The sequence below is a fragment of the Vulpes lagopus genome, chromosome 24 (assembly GCF_018345385.1).
Source record: "Vulpes lagopus strain Blue_001 chromosome 24, ASM1834538v1, whole genome shotgun sequence".
Classification (NCBI taxonomy): Eukaryota; Metazoa; Chordata; class Mammalia; order Carnivora; family Canidae; genus Vulpes; species Vulpes lagopus.
In genome coordinates, this window is record NC_054847.1 from 10,278,607 (window position 1) to 10,292,576 (window position 13,970).

At 48.9% G+C, this 13,970-nt stretch overlaps 1 protein-coding gene across 2 annotated transcripts in view; it reads left to right on the forward strand.

Annotated features, from left to right (window-relative positions):
- Positions 1-4,844: 4,844 nt before the first annotated feature.
- SCTR (secretin receptor) overlaps positions 4,845-13,970 on the forward strand; it is a 74,369-nt gene continuing 65,243 nt past the window's right edge. For both annotated transcript variants that reach the window (XM_041739774.1, XM_041739775.1), the window contains exon 1: positions 4,845-5,136. In XM_041739774.1, the coding sequence (XP_041595708.1) occupies positions 5,092-5,136 (45 nt within the window). In that variant the 5' untranslated portion in view covers positions 4,845-5,091. The remainder of the gene's footprint in view (positions 5,137-13,970) is intronic.

Sequence of the window (13,970 nt, forward strand, 5' to 3'; positions counted from 1 at the left end):
CTTGAGTTATTGGCTTCTCTTGCCGCGAGTTTATCGGAGTTTGTTGAACAATAATGCTAGCAAACCCAGCCAGCAGCTCTCCTTTCAATTTGTCTGCCTGTCTTGGGGGGATCCCCACCCTACCAACCAGTTGGCTGAGGAGTGTGCCAGGGCTCACCAGTACCTTTTCTGAGTTAGCAACTATGATAGATCAATTGGTAATATGGACAATTCAAAGCAACAGAAGCAGCACTGTGTGATTCCCAAAGCTGCATCATCAATCACAATACAGTTTCCACATGCTCTTTCTTGGGATGCACACTTTTGTGATCATGAGCCACTCTCGAAGCTCCCTGTCACCAAGATCACGTGAAGAAAGCACACAGACAGTGGGAGACACATGAGGAGCCCCCGTTGCTCCAGCCCCAGACATTTGACCAGGCACATCTTAGGGTGACTCTGGTCCTAGCCACTGTCTGACTGCAACCCTGAGAGACTTTTTTTTTTAGATTTGTTTATTTATTTATTTGAGAGCATGGGGAAAGGGGCAGAGGGAGAGGGAGAAAGAGCCCTAAGCAGATTCCCTACTGAGCTTGTAGCCCAATCCGGGGCTCAAGCCCATGACCCTGAGGTCATGATCTGAACCACCTGAGTCAGCGCTTTACCAACTGAGCCACCCAGGTGCCCTGGGGAGAGACTTTGAATAAGAACTGCCTGGTTGAGGTCAACCCTAGAACTGTGAAATGATAATAAATAATTGCTGAGGTTTTCCATCACTAGAGTTGGGTGTAAGGGGTGTGGGATGGAAACAATTCAAGGCTGGGGACCCAAAGTCCAGAGTTCTGGTACCAGCGAGCCTACCTCCCAAATGTGTGATTGTTGAGCTACAGTCTCATCACATCTCTTTTTCTTCATCTGTTAAATGGATATAAGATTTCCAAGTGGGGCTATCCTTTCTCCTTTTGCCTCCTCCCTCCCAAATCCATTTTATCCCTTCTCCATCCAGCAGGTAAACTGTATGAATAGTTTCTCTATTTCTCATATGCCTGTCTTGTCTCTGGCACTGGGTTGTGTTCAGCTAATGGAGACATCACCAGGAGATCAGTGGACAGGAGAAGAGAAGTCAGGGTATTTATCTGACCACCTAACCCCCTTCCAGGGCCACAGTTTTTTTTTTTAAATAATTTTTATTGGTGTTCAATTTACCAACATACAGAATAACACCCAGTGCTCATCCCGTCAAGTGTCCCCCTCAGTGCCCGTCACCCATTCACCCCCACCCCCGCAGTTTTAACAGTGGCCACATCCCTTTCTGGTTAAGTTCCTAGGGTGACTCTAGGACAGTTCTTGCCCACTTCTGGGATGCTGCTTTTTCTCCTTGCCCCTTGTTAAAGAAAACATTTTAACACTTGTTAAAATGGTTAGAAGACTTTATTCAAGACAGTTAGTAAACACTTGTTAAAATGGTTAGAAAGACTTTATTCAAGACAGTTAGTAAAGGGGTATTGCAATAGGGGAGAGAGACCCACCCAGCTCAATTTGGAACACAATAAGGACAAGTGGGGATTTATGGCCTAGGAGCAGGATGAGGGGGCAGTGGATGGAAGATCACTAAGAGGAGACATCAAGAGTGGGGGATTCTTGCTAGCAGGACTTAACAGGATCCTTGCTGAAGGCAGGCCAGGATTGAGACAGCAGAGGTGGGGAATGAGGAACTTGACCAGATATCAAAGATGGTCAGCTATCAAGAGTTGGAGGGGGGAAAAAGAGTTGGAGGGATTCTTACTAAGCTGAGGACGGTGGGACTCTTGCTGAGACCGGGCTGGGCAGGCCAGAGACAGAGGGGGCCAAGATCCAGGCCTAGGTGAGAATAGGGCTCTGAGGAGTTAAGCTCAAGTTTTGTCAAGGGGAGAGTCTTTGCCCTCTACTTGCTAGTTGCTAGTCCCTGCTACCTCACTGTCCCTCACTGGCTCCCTTAACCTTGCCCACAGCACTACACCTCCATTGTCCTTTCATTAAACACTCTTTAGTGAAACCACCCATGCCATCGGTTCTCCGTCTCCTGCCAGGCCATGGCTGCTGATCTTGCCAACCTCATAGGGCTGTTTTAAGGGACAAATGAGATGATGCATACAAAAGCACTTTGGAAGCCCAAGAGTAAGGAAGTCATCTTCATGACGGACAAGAACCCTAGTACAGTACAAAAGATAAAGGCAGAAGCTTTGAGCTCAGTCCTGGGTTCAAATCCTGCCCCTGCCCCTTGTTAGCTGGTCCCATCTCATTGATCAAGGAAAGTAAATATCTCTCATATAGTCCTGGAGGATTGGCTATGGTAACACACTCCAAATGCCTAAAAAGGGTCTCTGGCACATGGCAGGTATTAAAAACATTGTTAGTTCCCAACCTCTTTCCTTCCACCCCTGTTATGAAATCATTTTCTCAGGCAGGTTTTACAAAGCCACTAACTGCATCCATGACTTGAAAATGGGCTTCTCATCAAGCACCTCAGACCCTTTTCTCAATACTCAGAAAGGCAGAGCCTCCCATTTAAGGAAGAATGGCTTGCCACAGGCCAGAAATTTATTAAGTTGCACAGAACCAATGTGGTTCTGCTATTTTCCTGGAGATCATGAGGCTCTGGTATAGAGCACAGATTCTGTTTTTGTACTGTTTTCTTGAAATTTCTTCCCATCAAAAAACCAATGCATACAGTGGTTACAGAAAATACAACACAGAGGTCTATACAGTAAAAATGGCAAGTCCTTACAGCGTGGTTTTTCTGATGTACGTTTAGGGTGTTGGGGCTTAAGGGGCCAGGGAAGCAACATTCTTTCCAGCCTGAATTTTGACCCATTTAAGAAATAAGATTAAGACAGATGAGGTCAAGTAGCACTTTCATGAGTGATAATGTTCATCTGGGAGAATGCGTTTATCCTTGAGGGCAAGTGGGTTTTCTGACTTTGAACTGCAGAATTACCACTGTCCCTGGTGACACTGGATCCACACAGGCAGAGCCTTGACCAGCCATGAGTCCGCTGGGACAATCCACTTACAGGCTCTCTGTAGATGAGGGAGCTGTCAAAGGAAGGCAGGAGTGCAGAACCTCATGCAAGTCCTTACCACATATGTGTGAATCACATAGAGCTCTCTCTACCTCTGTGTGTGTGTGTGTGTATGTGTGTGTGTGTGTGTGTTAGGGGGAGAGCCTTAATGAGGGAGTAGAGAAAGGTCAGGAGGATTATACTAATGGGTGCACTCCGGGAGGAAGGAAATCAAGGGTGGGGTTGAGTGTTCCCCTTCCACATACATTATCTCCTGTTCTCCACTACTGTACTAGTGCTTCTACAAACATCCTTGCACATATTTCATTGAATCTTTGGGTGAGTATTTCCGTAGGAAAAGTTCTTAAAAACGAATTCATGTGGGGCACCTGGGTGGCTCAGTGGTAAAGCATCTGCCTTTGGCTCAGTGATCCCAGGGTCCTGGGATTGAGTCCTGCATTGGGCTCCCTGCAGGGAGCCTGCTTCTCCTTCTGTCTAAGTCTCTGCCTCTCTCTGTGTGTCTCTCATGAATAAATAAATAAAATCTTTTTTTTAAAAAAAAACTGAGTTCATGTTTGTGTATACTTTAGGCTGATATACCCTGGGTATTGACTGTGGACCTGAGAGCTGAAAGTTCTTTCTCCCTTTTATTTTTACTCTGATTTACCAGCCTTGCTCTATCAATAGCTTCTTCAGGTGAGGAAGCCCGCTAAGGACTAGGATATGCTGCTTTAAGAGCAGGTTAGCTAAACAAACAAAAAAAAAGCAGGTTAGCCATCTGACCAGAGGTCAGTCACAGAAAATCAGGGTACCAGGGTTAGCCAGGCTTTCTGATCTGACCTTCTGAGTCACAGGTACCCAGGAGCACGGTTGATCCTCCTGCACCCTCAATACCCTTCTCTATCAAATGGGCATATTATGACTAAAGGGCTTGGGGGGGAATTCAAGGAACTGGTGTGTACTTAAAGTGCTGGGAGAAAGGTCAAGATAGGAGAACCAAGAGAAGAGGAGTGGGCACAAAAACAGAGAAAGAAAAAACTGGGCCTGTAAGAGCCATTTGAGGGTACCCAGTACTGAGAGGCTAAAAGCCCACCTCCAGGTCGTCTAGGCACTCAGACTCTGGTTGAGCAGCTACTGGGGAGACCTGCCTGGTGCTTAAATAGCTTCACAGGGACACCAGGAAGCACAAAGCCTCCGGGGGTTCATCTTCAGCGCAGCCCCCATAACACCTTGATGATGATCTCACCTGCTCATCCGAACTTCCTCGTGTGATGGTGCTCAGGGGCATGAAATTCCCTAGAAATGAGCCTTATGACTTTATTTATTTTTTTAGAATGACTTTATTTTTTTTTTTTAAAGATTTTATTTATTTGACAGAGCACAAACAGAGCAGCAGAGGGAGAGGGAGAAGCAGGCTCCCCCTCTGAGCAGAAAGCCCGGTGTGGGGCTCCGTCCCAGGACCCTGGCATCACGACCTGAGCCAACGGTGGACGCTCAACAGACTGAGCACCCAGGGGCCCCTCAATAATGAGGAAATATAAAGTGAAAAATCAGAAAGGAAATGCCAAGTAGCTACCCACCCCCCGCCCCCCCCAACAGATGCGATCTGCATCCTGGAGCAGCCGCTCTACCTCCCCTCAACCCCAGGGCGGGTATCAACCGATGCGAGACGCAGGAGGGGGGCGCACGTTGCCCTCCGCGGCCGCGGCAGAAGCCAGCGAGCGCGCCCTCGGGACTCGGGGGGCGGGGGGCTGCCTCCCGGGGCCTCGGCCCCCACCCCCACCCGCACCCCCCGCCGGCCCGGGCCCCCTCCGCCTGCTCGGCCGCTGCCAGCGGGCCGGCCGGAGGAGCGCGGGCGCCCGCGCCTTATCAATGGGCTGGGCGGCGTAGCGCGCGGCCACCCCCGGGGGAGGAGCAGTCCCGGGGCCGCGGCGGGTGGGCCGCCCCGCAGGGCTCCTCCGCACGCGGCGGCCGGCCGGGGCGCGGGCCCCTGCGCAGGGCGCTGAGCCCCCGGGGCCGCGGGGCGCACACGGGCGGCCGTCGAGGCGCCCCCGGGAGCGCGCCGGGCACCATGCGTCCCCGCCTGCTGCTGCTGCTCGCCTGCGCCGCGCACGCCGTGAGTACCGCTCCCCTCGTGGGCCCCGTCCCCGCCAGGGGCCTGCAGGGTCCCCAGACCTTCCGCGGAAGAGGGGGAAACCCTGACACCCCGCCCCCCGCCCCCATCTCCTCTCCAGGTAGCCTCTTCCCCCAGAACGCAAAGAGCAGGTGCGCCTGGCGGCCTGGCGAAGGCGGGCTTGGCCCCCTCCCGTCTGCGCACCGACCCGGTCCTCCGGGCTGCGCCTCGACGGAAGCCCGGCCGCGCCCTGGCAGGGCCCCCTGTGTGCCGGGCACGCCGCCTCCACTTTTTCATTGAAACCTCACGATCGGCTTTCCAGGTCGATATTGTCACCCTTGATTTTAGGGACTGGGAAACAGGGACTCTAAGAGGCCAAAAATCTTGCCCCAGGAAAAGATGTTTGGAACCCACATCCTTCGGTCCCAAAGCCTTGACATTTTAACACACACACACACACTCCGAGGGAAACCTCAGAAAGTTCTGGCTGGAGCTTCTGGGTCTGTCTATGGTGGGGCCGTTCACAGCTCCCTCCCCCTCTTTTGGGATTTGGCTCCCTGAAGTCTGTACGTCTGAGGGGGTCCTGGGAGTAGCTGGTCCCGGCCAACCCTATCTAGGAAGGAGCTGGAAAAGAAAAGAGAAAGGCAAAGTGGGTGGCTTGTTTTCCTTTCCCACAGAAACTCCTTGGACTCCAGAGCCTCTCCCACTGGGATTTGTGAATGAGTGGCTGCACCCAGATAGCCTGGATGGAAGGAATGGTGGTGGGGGAGGGTGGGTGGGAGGGTGGGAGGGGGGCCAAGGGGGTGCAGAGTTCCAAAACCGCTTCTTCCCACCAGCATTCCAAACTGGCCCTCAAGGCCCCTGTCCTAAGAAACTCCCCAGGAAAAGTGCTTGGGGACCTAATTCTAAGTCTCCAGTCTCCATCCTGGGTGAGTCCTTTCTGATGTCCAAATGACCTTGCCTTCCAGTAGTCCTCTCCTGTTTGATCACCGCCAGAGCTGATGGGAGTGTTCATACTCAGGGGATGCCCCTCGGGCAGCTCTGTGACATTCCAGCAGCAGTAGTTTGGAAGAGTGGGATGTGACACTCTCATTCCCAGCTCCCTTGTAACCCTGGAGTCTCTTCTCATCCGTGGCAGTGCTGGTGTTGGAAAGTGCTAGAGCAATAGTACCCCGTCACTAATCTGAACTCCCAACTTGGGGAAATACCACTCAGGACACTGGGGACAATTCAACGCCTCTAGGTATGTTGCTATTCAGTGCCCAGGATGAGAGAGGCAGTAGCTTCTTCCTTATGACCTTCCCCACCTACTTCTTAACCCTGAGGTTGTCGGAAGAAACCAACGTGTGGCTGAGCTTCAGGACTGAGGTTCAACCTACATTTTTAATCTCAAGGGGATCCCCAGGTTACATCAGGAATAAGCAGAGGGGGCAATGAAAGCTTCCACTTGCTTTGAATCTTCAGTGTGCCTTGGAAGGCTTTTCATGATGCTCTGGTCCAATTCCCTTATTTTACAGATGAGCAAACTGAGAACCACAGAAAAAAAGAGACCTGCCCCAAATCAGCAAGTTAGCGGTGGAGCTGGGACTAGAACCCAGCTCTCTTGATCTCAGTCACCCATAGCAATGCTTCCTTATGTCCTTTGTCTTTACATGTCATTTTCATACACTCATGTCCTGCTTTGTATTATCCCAAGATGGTTTCCTGTGTATAAGTTTCGGTCCTCTGGGCGTTTTATGGGCTTATCTGGACCTGAGGTCTCATACGTCTTGGCAAGAACTCCTTTAATAAATAAGAATGGAACTGACCTACTTTGGTTGGAGTATTTCCCAGCCTTTGAAACCCTGCTTACCTTCTGTTTCTTTGACTCTGAATGGTCAGACATTTGATTTGGAGATTTAGGGCATTTAAACAATTTTTAAAAGTTATTTTAAAATTTTATTTATTTATTCATGAGAGACACACAGAGAGAAGCAGAGACACAGGCAGAGGGAGAAGCAGGCTCCACGTGGGAAGCCCGATGTGGGACTCAATCCCAGGTCTCCAGGACTATGACCTGAGCCAAACACAGACACTCGGCCACTGAGCCACCCAGTTGCCCCTAAAGTTATTATTTTTTAAAGATTTCATTTACTCATGAGCAACACAGAGAGAGAGAGACAGAGACAGAGACAGAGACATAGGCAGAGGGAGAAGCGGGCTCCCTACGGGGAGCCCATACTGGACTTGATCCTGGAACCCTGGGATCATACCCTGAGCCAAAGGCAGATGCTCAACCACCGAGCCTCCCAGGCATCCCAACAAATTTTTATTCATTTTAGGGCCCCCCCGCATTGAGTGAGATCATGGACATCTTCCTAATGGACATCATTAAGCCAAATTGCTTATTACTGCTACCTACCCTGTCCCCTCGCCTTTCCATATAGGGAAGCGTCAGGAGGGTCCCTTGCAAATGGAAACCAGAAAGTGATGATGACTGAAGGGGCCAGTTTTCTGAGACCTCCATAGAAACATGGTCTTACCTTCCTTTGCTATCCCACCCCCTTGAAGCTCATGAGGACTTTTCCCTGGAAAGATATTGAGATTATTCACTAGCATATCTGTACTCCTCCTCCTCCCCAATACACACACTTTGAGATGTTGTCTTATTCATCTTCTATCCCTAGAGCCTGCCACAGTGTAAGGAGGAGCTCAGTGAGTGTGTTGGTTGAGTGAAAGAGCGAATGGGTGAATGAATGAGTGTCATAAGCTGTGGCACTTTCCTATAGCACCAAGTAATAAACAATGACATCCTGAAGGCAATCATTACTTACAAAATTGTACATAACTGTGTCAAGTAAATGAAAAACAGTCATTCAAGGAAGGGCTTTTTAATCTGTGGCATCTGGCAAACTGCCAACTTCATGACCTTAGTGAGTTAAATGGGGTGTAGAGAGCTACTTTCTCCTTCGAGTGGGGTTTCTTCACTTTGACACTGTAACCCTGGATATTAAATCTGGGCTTTCAGCAAAGGGTGCCAGGAAGGGAGTGAGCCCCTCTCTCAGCTTGGAGGAAGTGATAGGGTAAGAAGAGTGGGGACACGGTGGAGAGAGGAGAGTCACAGAATTCTTTGTTATGGGGGATCCTGTACATCGTGTGCCATCTAGCACCATCCCTGGCCTTTACCCACCAGAAGCCCAGTAGCACCTCTCTGTGTTGTGCCAACAGAAATATGTCTCCAGACATTGCCAAATGTTGTCCGAGAGGCAGGGAGGGAAGAACTGCCCCTGGTCAAGAATTGCTGCCTCGAAGCTTGTCCTGTTTCAGGGGAAATGCATTAGCAGAACTAACAATAGGGGTTTGTTGCATATGGGATTCAAGACGGTGGGCTTGGTGACAGGGAATCGGAGCCGAAGACAGAACATGTGTACCTGATGAACACACACTTCCAGACAAAATGACTGGTGCCAAGAATGGGCTTAATCTTCTCTGGCCTCCCTCCTCTCTCCATCCTGTCTCAGTGGACAGCTCAGAAACAGAAAAAGTCTTGGCACAGCTGTCTGGCACATGGTGCTACTGCCTCCAGGGCGCTGACAGGCTCTGTGGCAACCCGGGGGAGCAGGATTTTAGGAAGACCTGCAAGGGTCACCTGAGGGGCTGGCTCTGGACAACTCTTCAGAGGAGGCTCACTGGGATTTTTTTATCTACCAGAAAAATCACCTTCTCATTTTCTGGGGGAAATATTTGTGGATTCCTTTTGAAAACTGTTGCTCTCTCTAAAATTAATGTGGATGATGATGATAATGATGATGAAGGCTTCCTTTATCGAGCCCTCACTTCATACCAGATACCCTGCCAGAGTCTTGCCAGCACCATCCGACTTTTTTCTCATAACCCTCATCGTGCAGAGAAAGAAGCCCAGGCTCCAAGAGGGGTGAAGCCATTTGTCAGGGCCACTCACCCAGACATGGTGTGAGGACCCAACCCTGGGATTCCTAATAAGCACCCACATCTCCTAGAAAGAGGCCTGCACTGGTTTCTGGTGCCCAAGGCTGTCACAAAATTTTCTCCCAAACCTCAAAGTGACATTAATTTCAGTTTAGTCTAATCACTTTACAAGACATACAACAAATACTGAATTACACATACCATTTTATTAAGGGCCCCAGAGATGATCTTGAGGAGTCATAAAATCAATCCCCTGGAGGTTACACCTCCCAAACTCTTTAAGAGGCTCCTTCTCTTAGCTTTGACCCACCTTTCTGTGCTCCCATGGGGCCTTCCTCCATGCACCCTGTTCCCATTATCCCTGCCCTACGGCTTCCTCCATGCCCAGGGAGGAGGAAGGGCGCCCCACTTGGAAGCCTAGACTTCATAACCAGGATCAGAGTTTCACTATCACAGCAAGCGCCCTCCAATGTCCCCTGACTTGCTCCTCACTTTCCTGCCTTTAGCAAGCTGAGATTTCTCACCACTGACCTTCACTCAGGCATTGGGACAACCTGCAGCCCAGGGTAAAACCCACAACACTCAGATCCTATCTACGTGCTTACATTACAAACAGAGGGCTACTCGGCATTCATGTGGACTCCAGAAAATAATAATATCCTGGGGCCCACTCAACCTCAATGTTCTGTGTCCAGCAGATTCCAGGGGGCATTTGGGGCAAGAATGTCTTTTCTTGGCCATGTGCTATAGTCCCAGCCCACCCCGCTGCCAGGGTTCCTGTTTTCCTGTCTTCTCCAGAATCCCCACATGTCCAACATCCTCACCTGTGGGATCTCCCTGATGTCTGTGTTCCTGACCTTCCTGGCCCTTCTTTCATTGCCATAGACAAGCTCGCCTCCTATTTCCTAACAGCCATGAATGAACTTCCTTCGACCAGCATTGGGCTCTTCTAGACGTATCTAAATTCTATCCACCTGTTCCCTTCCTTCGCATGTGCGTCAGTCAGCTCGGGCTGCCGTAAGAAAGTACCACAGTCTGGGTAGGCTCAAATAACAGAAATGTATTTTCTCACAGTTCTGGAGGCTTGATGGCCCAGATCAAGGGCCGGTGGGGCTGGGCCTTGTGAGAGCTCCCTTGCTGCTTTGTCCTCACATGGTCTTTCCTCTGAGTGGGTGCAGAGAGGCAGATAGAGAAGGAGCTCCTTGGAGTCTCTTCTTATAAGGACACTAATCCTATCATATTAGGGCCCCACTCGTATGATCCTGTTTAACTTTCATTACCTCCCTACAGACCCTATCTTCAAATATAGTCACTCTGGGGGGAATAGGGTTTCAACATGAATTTGGGCAGGATAACATGGATATTGAGTCCATAGCACCATCTGAGTGGGAAGAGAGCCTCCCCTCCTGCTTGTGAGGCCAGTCCCTGCCCCTGCGCTCCCAGTCCTCCCACCCCAATCCACTTCCATCCTGAGAGGACACAGTGAAGCCACTGTGCCCTGTCTTTATCTTTCTTCCTCTTAACTGGCCTTCCGCATCTGCTGGTCTGTCTGGGTCTTGCCCGGGTCTGGCCAGCCCAGATGGTCAAGAGCCCTCCCTCAGCACTCGAGGCCTTCCAGATGCAGTTCCACCTCTGCCCCCTGATGGCCAGCTTCTTGGAAGAGGCATCCACAATGATTGCCTCCACTTGCAATGATTTCTCAGCCGGCCACAACCTGCTCCCACCCCACCACCCACTGAAACCAGTCTCTTACATGGCCTTCGTTTTGCTGTCTTCATTTCACACTTTTTGGCCTTGGTACCACCTAGAGTGACCACATGACTTAGAGAGATGGGAGATTGTAAGTAATGATGTCGAGACAGCAGGCATACACCTGACTGTCTTGGGCAAAGTGGGCACAGGACCCTGGCCTCTTGAGGCATCCAGTGGAGGACCCTCCTTCCTTTCCACTCCCCACTTCCTTGGCTTCTGCTCTTTCCAGGCTTCCGGTCCCCATCCTTGTGCCCTGTCTTCTCAGGCCTATAAGGATCTCTTGCCCAGGCTCCCTCTTGCCTCCTCACTCTGCCCACTCTTACTGTATGATCCTCTTTAGCAGTCCTACCACGTCAGAGATCCAGTCTTCCAAACTCTTCTTACCCCCCTCCCACCTCCCATGCCTTCTTCTTCTTTCCTCATTTTTCCCATTCTTGAGGCAGCTTGTGGGAGTCCCACTGTCCCTCATCCTCACCCTGACATTCAATCCACTGTCTGCCGGTGCAGAACCTACCTGCTCACTGTCACTCTGGGCCCTCCTCTTCCTGGGATGTTCAGGTGTTGCTGTTCTGGGTCTAACAATGGGTCTCACTTCCTCCCTAAGTGGTGGGGCCACCTCCTGGAGGGTCCCAGGCCTCCACTTTTGGTCCATTATGGCTGTTGCCTTCACTGTGTACTGCAGCTATTGGCCTCTCTGGACCCCTTAGACCATGAGCTTAAAGAACAGGAGCTATGTCCCATGCACCTTCGTGTCCCCAGTGATGAATCAATTGCTGGGCAGAGAAGAGGTGCCAATAAATATTTGATGAAATTTTGCATTTTGAACTGGTTGCTTGATAATGAGTTTCCTCTTCCTAGCTCTCACTGTATAAACTGGCTGGTATCATATCTCCATTTATTTCCCCATTGAAAAAATTTCTTTCAGCCTAAGTTGGAAGGCAAGTAATTATATCATAAGGTGTGATTGGCAGAGCGATATTGAGTCTCTTCACCTTCTTTAGAATCCCGTAGATTTTTACTTCATCTCCTCCCAGATATTACCTTTTCAGATGCAAGAGTCCAGAGTTAAACTAGCAGAACTCGCTCTCAACATCTTTCTCTTTTTTTTTTTTCATCTTTCTCCTCTTATTTTGCTTTAGTTATTCTCTCTATAGACTAGAGTTTCCTGTTGCTTTCTGAAGGCTAGAATGTGGCTGCCCCCTAGCTTTCCAAGATTACATGCTTTAGAAATGGGAGAGATTGACCTTATTCCTCCTTCTAATACCACATATCCAAGAGAGGAAAGCACATTGTCCCAAAATGGGTTAGGTTTTCTCCAAAGGTCTGATCATTGCAGTGGGACCTCATGGCATACTTCAGGGTGAAAGGGTCTTCCCAGGGAAGGGTTGTTGGCTAACAGGTTGAACAGATACCTCAAAATATGCCCACCATCTGAGAAAACCCCCCCAAAGAAAGGGACAGTGGAAGCTAATCAGACAGTCACAAAGCAACAGGTATGAAATTGTACATGGTAGTAGACCAGCCGTGACTAGATGCTGAGGTCAATGCTGGAGTATCAAAGAGTGATACTTGTACAGAGACAGTACTAGATACTCAGTCTTAAAAAGGATACTACTTAAGTGCCTTTCTTTAAAAAAAATTACTGTGGGTTATGCCCAGCAAAACCAAAACTGCATCTAAAATATAGGACACAGGGGCACTTGGCTGGCTCAGTTGGTAGAGCATATGACTCTTGATCTCAGGGTTGTGAGTTTAAGACCCATGTTGGGCATGGAGCTGACTTAGAAAAAAAATTAAAATAAAATAAAATATAGGATGCAAAAAAGTGGAATTTATCCAGGATGGCAATGGGCAGATCAGTTCCACAGTTCTGAAACACAGAGGATTTAGTCCAGAAAGTCAAAGGACTCCTTGAAGTCAGTTCCAGAGAGGCTTGTTGGCAGAGCTGCTCTATTTAGAAACTTAGAATGCAACTATGGTATGCAGTTGATAAAGTGAAGGACTACAGATTTTGTGATCAACAAGAAAAAAGAAAGTGAATTTAAATTTCCAGCGAAAGACAAAAGTTACATGAAAACTTTCACGGTGCAAGTATTAAAAAAGTTTGACATGATTGCAGCAATATTTTTAAAACTCCAGATGTAAAAGTGGCCTGGACTCAAAGTCTGAAAATGAAGAGGAAAGTAATGTAATGTTTCTCTTTGGCTAATTAAAATAATAAAGAAAAGTACCATTTAGTAAATTTTTTTCTGACAATCCTTTAGTGAATTTATGAGGAATACATATATTTAAGTGTACTTAGGTTGGAAGTGCCTTTTTAAAATACCAACTAGCATCCCATTCTTGGTACCAACTATTCTGGGATTTTTCTGTTCAAAATATTTTGCTTATGATGCTAAATATATAGGGTTTTTCCTCACATTGACAACCAATTCTCCAACTGGCCCAGCACCAGCTGACTATTCTAAAATTTAATTCAGTTCTGACTCTAACCATCTGGAATCAGCACAGATCCACAGACTATGGGTTAAGGACATAGTCCACAAGACTGCTCCTACTTTAGATGCCAATCCCAAGTCAGGGCCCGTACTTCTGGCTGATTGACTGTATACTGGAGGTTCCCATGACCTCCTCCTTTGATTTGATCATTTGCCAGAAGCATTCACAGAACTCAGGAAAGTACTTTACTTGCCATTACTGGTTTATTATAAAGGATACAATTCAGACAGCTGAGTGGAAGAGATGCAGAGGGTGAGTAAGGGGACACGTGGAGCTCCCAGCACCTCCATGTCTTCACCAACCTGGAAGCTCTCCAAACTCTCTTGTTTAGAGTATTTACGGGGGAACCCTGGGTGGTGCAGTGGTTTAGCGCCTGCCTTTGGCCCAGGGCGCGATCCTGGAGACCCGGGATCGAGTCCCACATCGGGCTCCCGGTGCATGGAGCCTGCTTCTTCCTCTGCCTATGTCTCTGCCTCTCTCTCTCTGTGTGTGACTATCATAAATAAATAAAAATTAAAAAAACTTCCCATCACTTCGGAGATTCCAAGGGTCTTAGAAACTCTTGTATTATTAGGAACTGACAAGTAAGACCCAATATTAAGATGCTTCTCTCACCCTTGATGCTCAGGAAGTTACAAGGATTTTAGGCACATGATGCC